The sequence below is a fragment of the Canis lupus genome, chromosome 9 (genome assembly GCF_048164855.1).
Source record: "Canis lupus baileyi chromosome 9, mCanLup2.hap1, whole genome shotgun sequence".
NCBI classification, from domain to species: domain Eukaryota; kingdom Metazoa; phylum Chordata; class Mammalia; order Carnivora; family Canidae; genus Canis; species Canis lupus.
The window spans coordinates 33,734,470-33,754,502 of NC_132846.1; the positions used below are offsets into that span (position 1 = coordinate 33,734,470).

At 39.8% G+C, this 20,033-nt stretch overlaps 1 protein-coding gene across 2 annotated transcripts in view; it reads left to right on the top strand.

Annotated features, from left to right (window-relative positions):
• Nucleotides 1-7,678: 7,678 nt before the first annotated feature.
• The window catches only part of TMEM260 (transmembrane protein 260), a 73,022-nt gene continuing 60,667 nt past the window's right edge, over nucleotides 7,679-20,033 (top strand). Inside the window, exons 1-3 of one of the 2 annotated variants that reach the window (XM_072838693.1) lie at nucleotides 7,679-7,861; nucleotides 12,763-12,794; nucleotides 13,510-13,661. In XM_072838693.1, the coding sequence (XP_072694794.1) occupies nucleotides 7,702-7,861; nucleotides 12,763-12,794; nucleotides 13,510-13,661 (344 nt within the window). In that variant the 5' untranslated portion in view covers nucleotides 7,679-7,701. The remainder of the gene's footprint in view (nucleotides 7,862-12,762; nucleotides 12,795-13,509; nucleotides 13,662-20,033) is intronic. The other variant, XM_072838692.1, reaches the window with a different exon arrangement.

Sequence of the window (20,033 nt, forward strand, 5' to 3'; positions counted from 1 at the left end):
TTTTGTATTAAAGGTCTTAGTGGAGGGAATATTAATGATGGCTGTGGTTTCTTTCCTATTCCTTTTGGTAGGTAGAGCCTAACTCCCCTTCCCTTGAATTTGGGCTGGCCTTACTACTCGTCTGACCAATGGAATACAGCAAAAGCAACATTCTGTGTCTCCTGAAGGCAAGACATTAAACAAAACAGAACAAAACCAAAACCCCTGCAGCCTCCATCCTGGCCTCTCATAATTCTTTAGGAAACTTGAGCAGGAATAATGTCAAGTACCCTAAGACTTCAACACTGGAGAAGCCACCTATGACCACTCAGAGCAAAAGTTTCAGCTCAGCTCAGCATTCCTGCCATCCCCACCCAGGCATCAGACATGTAAGGAAGACATCTTGGACCTTCCAGACCATCTACCTACTGAATACCACCAAGTCATCTCAGTCCGTCATTCAAAACAGGAGAAACTTAAAGCTGAGCCTTTTCTATATTTCTCACTCACAAAATTGTGAGATATAATAAATGGTTATTGTTACCACAAAGTTTCAGGGTAGCTTTGTTTTGCTTTTTTATTTTAATTTTTAAAATTTTTTAGCTTTTTATAAAGATTTATTTATTTATTTGAGAGAGAGTGAGAGAGCATACATGCAAGTGGGGGCAGGGGCAGAGGGAGAGGATCTCAAGCAGATTCCCCACTGAGCATGGAACAGGGGGTAGAGGGTTCCATCTCACGACCCTGAGATCATGACATAAGCCCAAACCAGGAGTTGGATGCTCAATCACCTGAGCCACCCATGTGCCCCCTAGGGCAGTTATTTTTAACACAAAAGCAGATAACTGGAACAAAGAATTTCAAAATACTTTATGAACAATTAATTTCTCTAATATGGATACAATTATATTTGCCAATCAAAGTAGAATGGCTAAATGAAAGAATTTTTTTAAATGTAATTCAAACAGGGACAACATCAGGGCAAACATTTATGTGGCTCTTATGTTTCAGGCTCTTCATACACATATAATCTGCAATTCAAAACAGCTGTGGTTTTGTCTTTTTCTCACTCTCATTTATTCCTTTACAAATATTTTCTTTTTTTATATATATTTTATTTGTTTATTCATGAGAGACACACAGAGAGAGAGAGGCAAAGACATAGGCAGAGAGAGAAGCAGGCTCCACGCAGTGAGTCCGATGTGGGACTCGATCCCAAGACTCCAGGACCACACCCTGGGCCAAAGGCAGGCACTAAACCACTGAGCCATCCAGGGATCCCCCTATTTTCTTATTCTTTATCAAAGGAATACAATGCACATGGCAAAATATATAATAGTACAGGACAACATAAAATGAAAGCACTATCTCCCATCCTGCTTCTCCCTTCCCACTAGTCTCCTTTTTCAGAGGCAACCACTTTTAACCTTTCCAAAGTTGTTGTACCAATTTACACTCCTGCTAGCACTTCCGTTGTTCGACACACTCCCTGACATTAAATATTATTAAATTAAATATTATTTTTGCTAACCTGGTAGGTTTGTAGTATCCCATAGTGGTTTACTTTGCATTTCTCTAATAACTAATGAAGTTGAACATATTTTCGTACATTCACTAACAATTCTGGGTCAAATTATATAAATACTTTATAGATCTTTGATACATGTAGCTAAATTACCCTCTAAAATGTCATACCAAATTACTTCATTATTAACACTCCATAGATATGAAATGTCTTCAACAATCGGAGAGACTGAAAATGGCTTACTTTGGTATTTATTTCAAATTCTTTTGGTTATTAGTACATTTGAGTGTTTAAAATTATTTTTTGAAGGCACTGTATAGGGACATTTATGTCTTCTTGTATTGTCCTATTGTGGATGGTTTATTGGATGGTATTCCAAGTATCTAATTTCTAATCTAAAGTCCTGAATCTAAGATTTTACAGATATTAGTAAGATTAAGACATGTTTTGTTTTGTTTTAATTTTTATTTTTAAATTTCTAGGTCAGAGAATTTTCCAGGACAGGGAAAAAGGTTTCAAGGGAAGATAAATGAAGACAACATTCTTGATTCAAGATCTTGGACAAAGCTGCCTACTTCATGGTGTCATCTGTTTCTGGAGCCTGAGTAGGCTCTGGAAATCCTCAATTAGATGTCACTCATATGGATGGCCTTCTAATTGTTAGGGGGGTGATAATCTGGTTCTAGCTTGGTGTGTGTCCTGAGAATTCTGGAAGATTTTTATTTATTTATTTATTTATTTTTTATTTTATTTTTTTTAAGATTTTTATTTTGATCAAAGTGTAGATGGATAACAGTATTTCCTAAAGCCTTCCTCAGCGAGATGATGTTTTCTTCTACAACCTTGATGTGTACTCCATCTCCTGCGCGGAGAGCTCAGGCCGCCGCTGCCCCGCACACATCCGACACCCAGACCCCGGGCCTGGCAGCCGCAGGGGGGCCACCCCGAGCCCGCTCTGGAGTCGCGGCCTTGGGCCAGACGAAGGGGCCCGCGACAGAGTGACATGTTTGGCTTTATTGTAAGTGAGGTTTAGTAGTAATAATGACTTTTAAATGACAATTTTTAAGGCAGACTTCAGTGCATTAACGTCTATGAAGCTGCTGTAAATGTTCAGAAAGAATAAACAAAGGAGAGTGACTCTTGCTTCCCAAAAGACGAAGTTTTCACACTTTTCCCTATTCCTCTTGCTAAGTAAAACTAAACATTACATGCAAGACAATGATAAGAAGACTGGAAAGTGGAGAGAAAGAGGCAGACCAGATAGGAGCCTCAGAAGTTGAAGAACAACATGCTGGTAAGTTCCCTGGGTTTTCTTTTTGCCTCATGGATCCTAGATTGGTTGCTAGAGACGCTGACAAACCAGAGACATCAATGGGCACAGACCAAAAAGCCCCAACGAAAGCATGTTCTCTCTGGTCAAAGGACAGGGAAAGTATCAGGACAGATACATTAAGAAAGTAACATCTCTACTATAGCTAAAAACCAAAGAAAAAACTATGGCCCCAGCTTTTACCCATCCTAGCAGAGGCTGAGTAGGGACCTAAACTTCCATCCTCTCCAGGTATCCCCAAATTCTCACCAGGGTGATGTTGGAGAAGGCTGAGGAAGGAGTCAGAACTTTCATCCTGGCTAAATAGTAATGGGACCCTTCTTCTCCATGGTGTCAGTGGAATACACATGGGAAGCCTAGACTTCCACCCCCCACCCAGCAATAATAAGCTGCCCCTTTCTCTCCCTGATATGGTAGTATTAGATGGAGCCTAAAGGAGAGTTGGGATTTTTTCCAGCACCCCAAAAAAAGGAGGCCACTTCTCTGCTCTGCCTCCTCCTCACTCTGATGTCAGCAGAGGTCACTGGGGAAGAGGTCACAGTAATAAGATGCTCCTACCCCCACACATATACCTCCCCACTCCCTGCCCAGCTAGGGAAGTACAATGGAGGCCTAGTGGGGAGCTGGAAGGCCCATGTCTGCCCAGCTGTATTGAGGAGCCATTCCCTTAGGTGTCCCTAGAGGCTAGGTGCTAGTGGTAGGGCCAGGAAGACTTTACTTTCCCTGGGGACTTAAGAGGCCACACAAATGATCTTATTTCCCTTTTGTTTTGCTTTTATTTATTTGGTCCACACATTCATGTATTTCTTTCCTTCAATCTGATACTCTATTTCTAATTCACATGTTCCCTGACCTTGAATTTGCATCATATATACTGTGATGTTCTTTGGATGAGTTAACTTCGCTTGGCTACATTCTTCCATTTTTTCAATCAAACACTCATTTAGGTGTTTTTGTGAAGGTATTTTGTAGTTGTGATTAGAGTCTGTGACCAGTTGACTTTAAAATAGGGAGATTATCCTAAATTATCTGGGTAGATATGATTCAACTAGTTGAAAAGCCTTAAGAGCAGAGTGGAAGATTCCCTGAGGAAGAAGAAATTCCACCTGTGGACAGCGGCTTCACCCCATGCCCAAGACTTCCAGCCTGTCCTTCCTGATGGCCTGTTTTAGGGATTTCATACTTGCCTAGCCAGCCTCTATGATCACAAGAGACACTTTCTTGCAATAAAATTCATAACACCCATATATTTCCTACTGCTTTTGTTTCTCTGATTGAACCCTAAGTGGTACACAAATTTTCTAGTTTATAGTATGTATTACAGTAGCTGTCTCTAACCCATTGTGGAATGAACCAGAGCATGTATAACAGGTACATGTTCCTAATATATTTCACTAGTCTCCCCAAGAATCAAGTTCAGCTGTCATATGTTCCCTTATAAACTCTATTATTTTCTATCTTCATCCTTCCTCTTCTTTCGTCCTTGGTTCCACCCCCACCAGCCTCCTGTATACTTCATCACTATGTCTCTCCAAACACTTTCTTGGATTACAAAAAAACTCATTTGACACTTCAGTCCCTATTAATTCCCATACTACTTCTCTCTTTCCCTTCACTGCCACACTTCTTACAAATGTATCCTATTTTCTCTTCTTCAATTTCCTCATTTCCTACCCACTACTGCCTGGTTTCCATATCTGCTACTCTACTGAAACTCACTCCTTGAACTTTCAAGTTTCAAATACTTCCAGCTCACCAAATTTAACTATAGCAGCCCCTGCTAGCTGCTTACTGATATCCATTCTCCTCTTCTTCCTTGGTAATAGAACCAATAGCCATCTAGCTGCAATTGTATGTTTCTCAACTGCCTTTGCCCCTAAGAATGGCCTGTTCTTCAACTGTGACCAATGAAATGTAGCCTAATTGTAGAATGGCATTTCCAGAACACTATTTTTTAAAAGATTTTATTTATTTATTCATGAGAGACAGAGAGAGAGAGAGAGAGAGAGAGAGAGAGAGGCAGGGACACAGGCAGAGAGAGAAGCAGGCTCCATGCAGGGAGCAGGGAGCCGACGTGGGACTCAATCCTGGGACTCCAGGATCACGTCCTGGGGCGAAGGCAGGCGCTAAACCACTGAGCCACCCAGGCTGCCCTCCATAACACTCTTTAAAAGGATGGGACATTCCCATTGCTTCCTCTAATACAGATGAAATGTCTGGAGCATTGGCATCCATCATGGGTCAAGAGGTGACCATGAGGACATAAGTTGAGTAGGATGGAGCAGAGAGACAGAAGGAGCTCAGTTTTTTCCTTAATGACACGAGAGAGTTGCCAAATGAATGTTGGACTGACTTCTTTCATAATTTTGGATAAACCTCTACATAAGAAAATAAATGCTTGCATGTTTAAGACACTGTAGCAGAGTCTCTGTTAACAGCAGCTAAAATGCAAACCCTAACAGAGGCACCAGTGATCTATCGTTGTGCATGTATCCATCCACTACACGAATATTTGTTAAGTATTATTTTGTGCCAGTCACCATTTTAGGCATGGTATACAGTGCAAATAAGACAGACAAAGTCTGCCAGGTTGGAAATGTTGTTTAGATATATAAATAGGGAAATCACAGTGCAGTTATTATTTTTTTAAAGCAGAAGCATAAAGGAAAAGATGGCAGTGTGTAGTTTTGGGACCTATTAGACTACAGTTCCTACTTAAAATTTCAGTAAAACTATTTTGGGAAAGAAGACAGAAAGAGAAAAAAAAAATAAGTCTACAAGTAAGCCCTGGCACCCTCCCATATTTGGAGATCTGACAGAGCAGAGCCAGGGCAGGGAGGCCAGTGGTAGGAGGAGAGCAAAGCAGCATGCTATCAGAGAAGCCTGGAGCAGCCAGTGCTCCAGGTGGAAGCGTCAGCCTACATCCACAGAGGCAGAGTCGGGCACAGACAGGGAACTGGCCCTACTTCACCCCCAGAGATTAACTGTGAGGCTAACGAAGCTGTTTCACTGCCTGTCCTTCCAATGCCTGTACCTAATTTTATATCTGCAGTTTTGTACTTTTTGCTTAAAGGATTCTCCAAATTGTATAAACTCAAGCCCCACAAAACCTAGATCTGTCCCTCTTCATCCATCCTTCACCCCTCTGTGACAACCCGACCACATATACTTCACTGTCACCATTTCTTCTTTAGCTTCTTGGGACACATGCCCCTCTGCCCTGTTCTCTCCTCCTCTCCTGCTGTTCCAGAAATGAAGATATGGGCTAATACTTGACCTTAACCTTGTCCTCAATACACTATGCCTCTTGTGACTTATTCATCCTTCTCATCCCTGCATGAGAACTCTCGAATTCCTACTTCCAACACTGATCTCTACTGCCCGTACATGGGCAAGGAATTATGCCCTTCTGAAAGTAATTTGCCACGATTAAAAAAAAAAAAAAAAGTATCTTTCTATAAAGCTCATGAGCAAACGATGGAAATGGTATTAATCCTTAGCATGCTCCTTCGGAAAAGAAATAGAAAGCAGCCTGTATTGGCTCGATGGAAGTCAGGCTTTTATAACCTCATCTGCAAAGTGACATCCATCACTCATGCCTCATGCTACTGAGAGCTCTGGCCCCCACACCAGGGAAAGGATTACAAAAAGGAATGAACACCGCAGTCTGGGGATCATTGGGAGCTATTTTAAAAGCTGCCTCCCACACAGCCCCTGCCCTCCAGGAACCCCCAACGTGGCTGAGAAAGTTACATATGTAAGTACCTGGGAAAGACTAAGGTAGCAACCACCAACCTATGTAGGTAGGTGTAGGTATCTCACCCTACAGTGGAGACACGGTGTTCCTGCCAGATCACTTTGTGACACGTTCTAGGTTGTCCCTAAGCTTTGGTGTATTTTGAGATGCATTCCAGAGGATGCCCTCCTTCCCTCCCACTCCGGAATAATTACTCTAATAATGTAAAATGTCAGCCTAAAAAAAAAAAAAAAAATCTCCCTATGAGCTGTGCTCCGCGGCTGCACAATCGTCCCCGCTCTTTTCCGCACTGCTGCTAACCGGGGGCCAGCGCACGGCGGGTCCGTTTCGTCGTCCAGGCTGTGGTCACGGCTCCACCCCAATATCCCGTCTTCCTTAAAGCAGGAGACAACTTTAGCAGCCTATGAATTACTGGCGAAACTCAAGTTTCTCAACTCATCAGTTGAGTTTTCCTCGAGGTATACGGAAAAAAAAGAGAGAGAGAGAGAGAGAGAGAGACCAAGTAGCGGATTTTAATCTCTAATAACCGAGCGACTTCATAATTCGCACACGGGCTTGCAATTAAGTCGGAGGGACCACGCGTGCGATGGATGCGCCGCACTGCGCGCTCTTGCACAGCGCAGGCTCGGGCTCGCCGGCGCGGCCCTCGGGTGTAGTTCCACCCCACACCGGCGGGGGCAGAGGCGGCCCTAGCGACCCGGGGTGGCGGCGCCGCTCTCTCCGTCAGACCCGACCAAGTCAGTGTTGGCGGGGGACGGGGGGAGGGCGTAGAGACGGCGGCCGCGCGCCCCGGCTTGCTTTCGTAAAAGAAGGGCCTGGCTCGTGGCGGGCGACTGTGAGGCCTTTATAACCCCGCGGGTCCCACGGCGTGGCGCGCTGCTGCAGAACCCCCGGCCGCCTCGTGGCAGGCGGGCCGGGTCCTCTCCCCGCGCCCGGCGGAGGATGGTGCGGCCCGGAGTGGGGGCGGGGGCGGGGCGGGGGCGGGGCGGGGGCCGCGAGGCCCGACCCGGAAGCCGCCGCGCGGGCTGCGCTCGCCTCTCGCCCGGGAAGCTCCGGGCCGCCGGAGTCCTGGGGCCTGCCGCGGCCTCCTTCCCCGGGCCCCAGGGGCCCATGGGTCTCCATGGCGACGGCAGGGGCCCGGCGGGGGGGCGAGCTGCCCGGGTGGGGCCGCGGCGCTCCGGGGGCCTGCGCGGCGGCTTGGCCGTGTTCGCCGCCGTGGCCGCCGTGTTCACCCTCACGCTGCCCCCCTCGGTGCCGGGGGGAGACTCGGGTAAAGTATCTCAGGGCCGCCCTCCCGCCGGCCTGGCCGGCCGCTCAGCTCGCGCCCCCGCCCCCGCCCCCGCCCCCTGCCCGCCAGCCCGGGCTCAGCGCGAGGTTCCTGCGTTTGCAGGATCGACCTCTCTGTTTCCCGTTCCTGTAGCGCGGGTCTTGGAGTTCTCCGGCTTTGGAGAAGGGGCTGTGTTGGGTTCCACCTGCTGGGACTTAGCGACCCTCCCCTACTCGGGCAGGCCTTTTTTTTTTTTTTTTTTTTTTTTCGGGACCCGAATTTTCCTCTTTCCGTTTCTTTTTAGCCCCCCCCCCTCCCCGATATGTCACTTACTGAGTCCTTGTTGTGTTCCAGACTAAAGGGGTAACAGTGGCGGCGATCAGGTGTCGTGGAGAGTGTTGTAGTGCGTGTAGAGACGGTCCCCAGACCCCGGACTAAACAGTGCGGGAGGGAAATGTGGGGTGGCTGGGGGGGGGGGGGGCGGGGAGGAAGGCCTCCCAGCGGGGTATTCTAGTGGGAACCTGAATGTTGAGAAGGAGCCGGCCACGCAGGGTGTTTAGGAGAGAGCACTGAACAGAGTGGAAGCCAGCCGCGGCTTCGAGCAAACTGCTTCCATTAAAGAGAAAAGCACAGCCCAGTTAACATCACACAAGCAGTCGTTCTGTATTTGTTAACGGGGATGGTTGACATACTCGGGATGAGGATCAAGAGCCCGGTTGGTTTTCGGTTTTTGTCTTGCTGCCCAGTTAAATGATCGTCCAGTGATGCCAGTAGTGCTCTAACTTCAGGTAGTGAAACTGTAGGTTGAAAAAAAAAAAAAAAGAAAGAAAGAAAGAAAATGACGTGCTGCTTATCTCTTGCTTCGTAACAGGATGACCCCAAGTCTAGCGGCTTAAAGCAACAGATGTTAGTGGTCTCACGTCCCGTGTGCATCAGGAGCCCAGGTGCAGGCTAGCTGGTCAGGACAGGGGTGTTGTCCTGGCGTGGGCAGGGGGCTGCGGGCTTCTCAGGGCTCACCCTGGGTGAGGATTTGCTTCTTAAGAACCTCAGTCCAGTTCTTTGCCACGTGGGTCTCTCGGGGAAGCTGACTCTTGGGAAGAGGAAGAAACGGCACCTTCCACCTTCGCCTGACATTCTGTCTTTACATACACCTAGTCTTGGAAGCGATGGATACACCACTGCCCTGTGGCAATGAGTATGTAAACACAGCCCACCAGCCCCAGGGTGAGAGGATTAGACGGAACACCAGGAGTTGGGGATCGCTGGGGGCAGGCTACCCGCCACATTGAGGATCCTTGATGCTCCTTTTACAATCCTTGCTTTTATTCTTTCTTTCAGGTCCTCTTGAACAAGTAGAAGCAGTGTTGCATTAGTATAGTCGGGAATAGAGTTAACCATTTTTCCCAAGGCTTACGTTACATAATAGAAATAACCAGCGTTTGTGGGAGTTTTGATAGTGGAGAACATGACTCAAAGATTGAGGAGTTCTGTACCTTTAAAACAGAAAAAGAAAAAACGTTGACAATTACCATCGTTCCCCGAGCCTGAAGTTTTCCAGTAGGATGAATAAAAATAACACTCACTGAGCACTTACTCTGTGCCAGGCACTGTTGCAAGTGCTTTACCTGGATTGTTGCTTTATTTAATCCACTTACTATCCCTGTGAGGCGGGTACTATCAGTATCTCCCTTTCGTGGCTGACAAAAGTAAGGCTACGCGGTGTCCAGAATCACACAGAAAGTAGGGGCAGTCAAGGAAAGAAACTCAAGTAGATGGACTTTAGAAAATACTGGCTTAACCTCTGCTCTAAGTTCTTTGTTAAATCCATCATCACATATATAGTGATATTTAGAATCTACTTAAAATCTCTAATTGCTGTTTTTATTAATACTGCCTCTTATTTTTTTCCCAGTAGAATAAAGTTATCCACATTGAGTTACTACACTTTGTAGGTGTTCTGATTGGTTTAGTTTGATGCTAAATGCTGGTGGCTTCTAATATTTTGGTGTTCATTGTTGGGAATGATAAATAAACTTTTCCAAGTATTTCCAGAAAAATTTGTATAATCCTGTCTTTGATAATCTTGTTTATATGTTGAAAGTATTGTCCTCCTTGAATGTTGTGTTTATGAAATATATTTTTTTATCAATAAACAGAACACATCTCAAAACCAATATAAAGTATGTATTTTTCTTCTTGAATTATACTCCATAAATCTATCACATTGTGTAGCCCTGCCAAAATTGTTTTTTGCACTGTTTGATACACGTACTTGATTTATGGGCGGGAATACTCATGATTTGTTGAAGGAGAGTGTGGGCATCTCACCTACACATCTATTTGTTATTCTTGGGAAAAATAAAGTAGCTTATTTAGGTGTTTATGTATTTTAAGGATACCGTCTTTAACAGACTTTATATATGAGAATATAATCGTGTAATATAAAAAAATACAATACAGAAGGAGCTGGGTTTTTGTAAAGGTTAAACATCTCACAACTCTGAGCTTGCCACCCTTTTGCATCTCAGGTTGTAATTCTCAAACTTGAATATACTTCAAAATTGCTTGGGGAACTTGAGCACCAATGCCAGAGGGTCTTAATATAGGTAGGTTAGGTCAAGGAATCTTCATTTTAAAACATTCAGGTAATTCTGGTGCAGGTTGTAGTAGGACTTAAATTCAGGAAACCCTAGGGTAAAGGGCTGGGAATAATCATCCAGGAGGCTCTTTTCCCCTTCCTAGTCACATTCTTTCTCTTTCTCATATTCAGTTTTAAAAGTAATGTTTCCCTTTAGCTTTATTTCAAGGATACATTTGTAGACTTTGAATAGTAGCCATTTTTTCTATTTATATTTTAGTTTAACATTTGATAAGAGTAGGTATTGGAAGTTTGTCACATTCCCGATTTTTATACCAACAGAACTCTAATAAAGAATAACATTGTGACTTTTTAATAGTAAGAAATTAGAGAAAGGCCATTTTTCTTAATCTTAAATGCAATTCTAAATACATTTTACATGGAGGAGAGTAATTAATGGCTTTTAAATTTTGAATTTAACTATATTTCATCATACCATATGGAAATATCAAAAAGCTAATTGAAACCGTTTGGGACTGCAGCTAATCCATTCTGGAGTAAAACTATAAGATGTCCTTATAGTTACAACGGGAAGTGAGCTTTAAGTATTTTTAGACCACAATTTTTTTTTTTTAAAGTCTCTAGGATACAGCAAGTGTCTTTGGGTTCCAAAGCGCCTTTGAATATCTCCAGAAAACTTTAAAGGTATCCTTAAGTGATTGAGTTAGGTGAGCAGTGTCTGTCTTGGGAGCCCTTACGGGGCTTCCATGATGCAAGGAGTCATTTACCCTAAGATAGGGGTGTCTGAGTAGCAAGGATGACAATATGATTTGTCTTAGTCAACCTGTGTGTGCAGGACTTGATTAGTTTCTTTGTGTGACCAGAGGAGGGAGATCCAGTGGTGGTGTCTTGACCAACCCCTGAAATGAGTAGGGGAATATTTGCGACTTAGTAGAAGAGACAGAAATGAAAATGACCAGAATAAGAGGCCATCTAAAGAAGTGCTAAGTAGAGAGCTTAGAGCAGGTTCTATGGAGGAGGAAGAGGTGATTAATTCTAATGGGGTAGGTTGGGGAGGGGTATGTCAAAGGAAATGTGTCACTGAGAAGGTGGCAATTGAACTAGGCCTTGGAAGGATTTAGGAGAGAATACTGGGTGAGAAAATGAGTGATAAGAGGTGCAAAAGAACCATTCCAGAGGAACAGTGGGTAATCAGATTTGACTGGTGTGAGCATAGGTTTCATTGATGTATGCCTTGTAAAGGGACCTTGAAGCCATTAGAGGGCTAGCATGTTGTGCTGAGGAATCCGAGCAGAGAGCAGCCATTGAGAAATTATGGATTAACAATACAATCCGACCTGTTCTGGGGCAGTGGAGTGGCAAGAGGTGATTTCAGTATGAAGATGAATTGAAGTAGAAAACTGGTCAAAGCTCTTGCTGTCATCCAGGCCAGAGGGTAAAGATCTACATCGTGACTGAGACAGTAGAAATTAAAGGAGCATTGATACCCATCGAAGGATAGAAAATGGACATTAATACATTTCCTAATAGATACTAGTAACTTTCATAAGCCATCATCGATTTCTTACATTGTACTATATAGTACAGTACATAGGAATGAGTCAGAAATAGTCCCCGGAGAGTGCTCTGGATACTTAAAATATTAACAAATAAGCATTGAATTCCTGCATCATAATTTTAGAAATAATCACTGATGGTGAGGAATTACAAAGGGCTATGTAAGTAAATATAATGATTTAGTGGTTTGAAGAAATGTATTATGGTAGTCAGAGCTTACCAAAATAACCTGGAGCTAATAAGTATTCGGTGATCATTTAAAGATATCCAACTAATGAATGTAGAGAAGGCATTCAAATGCCAGTGTAGGGCAGGATGGTACATTCAATGGAGTGTCCAAGCCTCAGATGTCTGCACATTTTACATTATCATGAAGTTGTGTCTTTGTAGACATTTTTATACTAACTTCTGGAGGGATAATACAGCGTGTTACACTAATACTCTCTAAGGGTTTTTATATATTTGCAAGTGTGTACAACTTAGGCAGAAAAATGAGCCCTTTTTAAAAACCAGAATTCACCTATATTTCCACTGACCAGTTATTAAAAACTATCAAAGATCATTTGTTCATTAAGACCTTAGGGAGAAAATATCCTTAGACTGTTTCATGCTGTTAAATCTCTACAGATTTACAGTTTTATCCAGTCAAATTAATGCAAAACCCCAGTGCAAGCATTTGGATTTTGAAAACTTTGGAGGAGTGTCATTTTCTAATAGTAATTATTGGTTTTACATTATTTTTTCACAGGGGAACTGATCACAGCCGCACATGAGCTTGGGGTAAGTATTAGTTTTATTGTTTAATCAATGCTCTCATTAACAGTTTTAGGAATTAAGAAAGTTTAATTAAGCATGGAGTAAAGTAGATTAATTTATTTTCAAACCCCAGTTTTTAGTAACTTATAAGTACAGTACGTGACAATTTACTTTAAGTTTTAAATCCAATTAAACTAAATTATAAAGCAAAGCCTTTCCTATATATACAGTAGCTGGCTTATTATCACCCCAAATTTTGTATAAGCTATGGAGAATAAAATAAATCGGGTTAACAGTTTTAATAAGTTTATTATTTAATAAACTTTATTATGGTGCATGATCCCTTTAGGCAAGACCTTAGGACTGTCAGCATGGTGGTAATCCGATAGCAGTGTGGTCTTTCAACTTTCTCACCAATACAAAATTTCAGAACCTGCTTTTTTTCAATAGCCTTTTAAATGACCCTAATGTACTGTGAACCCAGAGAACAAACTGCTTAAGAACTGACAATGAAATATGTCACCCTTTCTCTAGGTGACACACCATGTGATAGACGCTGCCAAATCCGCTAAAGAAAATATTTATTTGTATTGGCACAAAAGGATTACAATAGAAAACCACTATTCAAACGTGTAGTCATCGCCTCTTAAACTTGCCTGAGAAAAGGGCTACTTTTCAATTAAAGCCATTGTGACTGTCTTGTAGGTGAAAACCTTCTGACTTGCTGATTTTTCCATAGGTTGCCCATCCTCCTGGCTATCCTTTGTTCACTCTGGTGGCTAAACTAGCAATTATACTCTTTCCTTTTGGTTCAGTTGCCTACCGCGTCAATCTTCTGTGTGGCTTCTTTGGAGCAGTAGCTGCATCATTACTTTTTTTCACCGTTTTCAGGTAAAGTAGTTGATGAGTTAAAATTAATTTTGGCTAATTGGAGATGGAGCTTTGTGATGGCCTAAGTACATACACAGACACACACACACATACACACACACACAAAACAACCAAACCAACAACCAAAAAACCCAAAACTTTTGTTGCATGAATGGCTTTCCTAATCACTCCTGTGATTTCACTTTCTTAATTTCTAGTAATTTCATATGCATTTGACCCCTCAGATGATTACACAGTTCGTTGTGCTTCCTACCATGGAGTAAAGGTGTCACCAGTTCATTATCACAATTCTCTGGTTAGGCAGAACTAATAAGGTTTGTCATTTTATTAAGATGCAGATGGACCAGTTTAATTCAACAATATGAAGTTCATCTTTTGGTAAATGGTAAATATCATTTAATTACTCACAGTGTTGCTGATGAGCAGCTGCCTATCAGGTCCAGAGCTAATACCTAATTATGTTGTATTCTAAATATGCACATGTTGTAGACTTTTTGAAATGAGGCCGTTAACTAAGGAAATCAGTTTGGGATATGGTTTTAGTAAGGCTTCATTTTGTTCCATTAAATCTGTAGGGAAGATAGGCAAATTAGACCCTACTTCATTGATGGAAGGTTTTCTTACTTTGGAAGGCTACCTTGCTTTTAAAAAAAATGGGTCATTAGTTTAGGATGTTGGTAAATTTATTTGTCTGTGTTGCTCCTGTCTTCTTCATTCTTAACCAGCCTAACCTATGCCTAAGAAGATTATAGTAAAAAAATTCAAGTTATACTTCCTGCAAAGGAAGAACCAAATTAAAAGACTTCTTTCAAAAACTACTGCAGTTTTTATTGTAAACACATTTTTTGTGTGTAAATATAGTATAACTAGAAGAGACAACTTCAAATGCCACTTTTGGAGACTAATGTATTTATTTGTGTTAGTCATAATATTTTGCCCTGTGACTAAACTCTTTCTAAACTTCCTTTTTAATTGTTTATAGAATAAAATACCTTTCTATTTATAGAAAGATAAAAGCTAACAGAATTATAATTCTAAAGCTTTTAAGTTTGTGGTAGGCTTTCAGATTCAAATGTTGATCATTTGTTGATCATTTACTACATTTGTATCTATATTATTTAATTCATTTTTTGTTTCAGTTTTACAGGTTTTCTTTCAGTGATAGTCTTTCAGTATGAACTGTTGAAAATAGCATCTCTGCTTGGATTGATTAGTATCATGAATACTTTCTTTTTCTAAATGATTAAAATAATCTTCTCTTTCTCCCGAGTCTTTTATAATTAAGAATCTAAAAAAAAAAAAAAAAAAAAAAGAATCTGTTGTTATTCTATTGAGAGAAAAACTGATCTTTAAAATCTTTAGGTTGAAATATAGAACTACTTGCCTTGTATTGAATGTATGAATTAATAATTTTCACAAGGCATTTCAGACAAAGGCATTTAAAGAAAATTAATACTTGTATTTATTTGATAATTCATCTGTATTTTATTTACTTTAATTTTTTATCTGTATTTTAGATGATCATTTCCATAACATATATTTAAATGCTATGTCGCTATAAAAAGCTATTATGCAAATAAAGTGATTTGTTTTCTAAAACTTTTCCATGCTTTTCAGTATATTAATGGATGATACCATTCCACACAAAAACTACTGTAAAAATCATACATAAAAATCTTTCTCTTTACAGAATCCAAATAGCTTTGGACAATAATTTTCCTTTGAGTTGTCTACATTCTAAAATAGCTTTTATTATCATGCTTGATTATAATAGGTTTTAGATTAGCACACTTAACCTGTGACCTTTTTTTAAAATACAATCTTAATGATAAGTTTGTATATCTGCTAACATATGCCTTTAAATCAAAAACTCTAAATATGACTAAACCTGGATATTTGAGAGATCTTAATAATGCTTTAATATAGTGTACTTGGGAAAGTTTCTTTCCGAAAAGGGATCTAACAATATTATCTCTTACATACATTTTAATATGAAAATACTTCATTATTTTGAACACAAATAATTGACAAGGTACAAGTCCTTTGGGAACAACGTAGTTCAAGTGGCAAATCTGTTTTGTCAAACAATAGACACCCTTCAGGAAAGAGCAAGCCATCTCTATGGTAATAGGACTAACAGTAGCCTATTGATTGAGTGGAAGAAGACATTATACAATGTCAGCTGGCTTGTTACAATTTCATTTGTTGTATGACCTGAACTTAACCTTTAAAACCTTTCTTCTGTGAATATAAACCCAACAGCAGGACACAGTTTTTGTACAGCCATTACAGTGACAGCTTTCTTCCCGTCCAGCGTATAGTAAATGTATTCCTTTGCAGGTTGACTCCTTTATCAGAATTTGTTTAGGCGACATTTTACTACTTTATTCATTTACAGGCCAAATCATCGTTCCATTTTGTTGTTGAATATTGAAGGGTTTTGATCCAGGAAACAGTTTTATTCTTTCTTTCCTCCCATCACTTAAGAGAACATTACTGTACATGAAGGATTAGTGCTGACTGGTGTGCAGTAAATTAATTCTTTTAACAGGTTTAGGTTTTTTTCAGGTAATTGTTCACATAGCATTCACTATATTTAGCTCTTGGGGTGGACATAAAGACCTTCTGTACCTTTTAAACAAAGATTGTATTTTAAAAGCAAATTTCTGTTTAAATGTGTTGATGTAAAAAGCTCCATTTTTTTTCAGTAAACATGACTTAGATTGAAAGAACAATTTATTCGTTGTTTCCAATTACTATGTAATTTTTGCTTTCCTTGCATCTTTCTCTTGCTTTTAAGAGCTGTAAGATGTCATTAACACTGCATTTTTTTGTCAGTCTTTCCTAATGGTTGACAAGAACTCATGTATATTCGTTTTGCCCTGATGTAGAAAGCATATGAGTAAAACAGCACGTAGAAAGCTGTATGCATCACTATACTTTATTGAATTAATATAGTAAGATGTGGCAGTTGTTTCTGTATGTATTTATGTATTGTCCCCTTCAGGAGTATTTTTCAGCATTCATTATGTGAAGGGAGTTTAATCGAAATATGTTTCATTTATATGAAATAGTATTCATTTTATTAATGTGTACATCTGTGCTTTTAATGTGTTTTTAAGACTATATAACACAGTGATTTGTAGGAACTGGGATTTTCTCTTTCAAGGCCATTGAAGTAAATGATTTTTAAGTTTGATGGTATGATATCTAAAGTGTCACATTTGAAATTCTCAAATTCTATTAATACAAAATTTAAAAAGTTATAGCTCATGTAAGTCACTAATATGAACATGACTTAACATTGCTTAGTACTTGAATTTCAAACTTATTTTCTAAGCAGCCTCAAACTAGGTCCTATATACTTTAATAAGGAAGGCGCACTGAAATCACTGTCGCAAAATGTCAGCATACTTACCTTATGTTCTGGTATCACTGAAAGAGAATGGAGTGTGTTGATAGGATTGTATAAAAATTCTTTATCCTGGGGAAGATTTAAATTGCTTATGGTCTGATCTTGTATCATTTATTTTGGTAGGAACAGCACAGGAAATATTTTCTCAATAGGTGGAAGAGTCAGCATGTCCTTTCCACACTATTGTGGGCTAAATGGAAGTATAGAAGAATTCATTCAGCAGTGTTTGTTGAGGACTCTTGTGAATCGAAAGTAGGACTATTTTAGTTTTTTTAATCAAAATTCAGTGTTTGTTTTAAAGAAATTAAAACAAACAAAACAAAACAAAAATAATAAAAAAAAGAAATTAAAACAAAGTGACTAACCACTGAATAAACAGTTTTTCAAATACTTTTTTTCTAGAAGGTACTCTTTTTCAAAACTTGCATAAAAAACTTTCTAACATTGTTAACATTGTACAGTAAAACATTGGATCTCTTAATGTCAACCGGGTTACCAAGAACATGAATATTAATGATAAATAAAGCCATATCGAAACTATGCCTGCTTTCTACAAAGAACCTACAACCAATTTCAATGATGTTTAAATATCTTCTGGCAGATTATTTTGTGCCAGTATTTTACTTACAGGCTATTTTATTTTTTTGTAAGTTATATACTTCTAAATATTACGCTGCTGCTAAAAATTAATTTGATTAAACTTTTGGAAGAGGAATATTTGATTCTGAGCACTGTGTCTGCGATTCTTACAGCTTCAGCTCAGATTCCATTCAATAAAGAATAGAAAATTAAAATGGCATACCTTAGAGAATGTAGAATCTCCTGCTTAAGGGACATTTGGATTTTCCAGCTCAAAGAGTATTTTAGATTATTGCCAAAGAGAATAATATGAAGCTCTTCCTAATTTCAGAGGTAACTATGCATAAGTAACAAATAGTCACCAAGTTTTTGTAGTTGAAGAAGAATGGAAAGTACTGGAGCATTAATTTCCATTCAGGAGAATATCTGTCTTGATCCCTGGTTAATTGATCATATATTTCTCTCATACTTGTATTAAAATTGCATTGACTCAGACTGGTTAAGCATATTAAGAGCTTGGTTCATTTGCATTTTCTTCTAAGTAGAGGGACATATTAGGCTCAAATAGCAGCACTTCATTTTGAAGGGGAAAAAAGCAGGGCAAAAACTCTTTTTTAAGACTGTAGAGTCTTTTCTGACAGCTAGTCAGAGTTAGAATTAGTTCAAGGAAATGTTAATAATGCACTGCCTGGCCTAATCCCTTTGATATCACCAGGTATCCTCCTGTTCATGGGTTAATTGCTTTAAAAGCGAAGGCAATATTCTGAGCGGTGGGCCGCTTCACCTTTTCACAGCTGTTACCATTGAGTGACAACTAAATCCCATGTGTAAGATGAGGAAGAGCTCAATCTCCAATTGGGAGAAAATTTATGTAAACCACAATCCCTTCAGAATGTGCGGAAGTCATAGACTTTCTTGATTTACTCTGCTTTTCCCAGAAAGCTCTATTGTTCACTTTCCTAAGTCCCATCAACCCTTTGTAGCAGAATATCACAGCGGCAGCAGATAGCTTGAAATATATAAATGCTATCATAGCTCTGATTAATAGCAGTGCTTATGAGTCAAGTCTGATAACAGTGCAGCTCTCCACTCAATTTCAGATACTGCTAATGGAATCTGTCTTCTCCAATTGTAATATGAGAAGGCCTAATTTGCCATGGAGCTTGGAGCTGTCACCAGTAGGGGATTGTGGGGTCAGATGGGAGCTGCCAGGTTTTTGCCCTGCAGCTTGTATCTCTCACTTTGAATAGAGCAGCCCCCTGCCTGCCAGTTAGCTGATAGGCCGCTGTGGGGTTTATGCCACTATATACAATAGGAAAGGGCTACATAGGCTGACTTTATAATTGTGAAGCTAGCTCATATTTCCACAGCTACTGTGCTGCATAATTTCTAATAAGTGGTTTTAACAAATGTCAGATTATGAGAAGTTTCCTCAATTACAAAAACTTATAAAACATTCAGATTGCTAAATCTGTTTCCTGCCGAGATTTTGCCACTGGAACTAGTCATCAGTCATTATGGTATAATAAATGCATATATTTCTTAAAATTACGAGTAAAATTCTAGATCGTAACTCATATAGATTTCCTACTTTTCAAAGCCATAAAAACAAAGCAGTTTAAAGGAATTGAAGTATTAAGATATGTTTCATAACTTTGCATAAGACTACTTAATATTAAATCTCTGTTGTTTATCGAATTGAGTAGTGATGCTGGTGAAAATAGTTTCATACCCTCATTCTGCTGATTTTAGTTATTTGGGTCTTTTAAACTTACCTCATATACATTTAGTTATCTTAATGTCTTAAAAAGTATGCAGCAACTTCTAAGTTTTGAGTTAAAAGGGACTTAGTGAGATGACACGCCACGACCAGGGCCTTTGAGAACAAGATGCTGGAATAGACTTTTTAACCATTCAGGTTTGCTACTGAATACAAAATACACTATGTAGCTTGAGTAACAAGCTAATTTGAGGTCTTCTGTGTTTTTAAACATTTCAAACAAAATATGATGAAAATTTGTAATTTGGGAGTAATTTTAAGCCAGGCTTTGCTTTCAGAAGATCTTGTTTCCCGTTATGCAGTTATTTGGCACACCATGAGAACTTATATGATGATGATTCCTAGAAAGCCCAGTTCAGCGTCTTTTCTTTTAGGTAATTAGATATAAGTTGATGAGATATAACAAAAGGAATTGTTCTAAACCTTGAATAACTTTCTTATTTATCAGTTAATGCATAAATCTGAATTCTAATGGGACTTGTGGGATGATATCCTATTTACAGAAGCTATTCATAATCTTCCTCCATTTCGGTTGTTTTTTTTGAAGACCTACAGTTTTTTTCCCAATGTTATTTAGTGGCTTAAGATTGGGAATAAT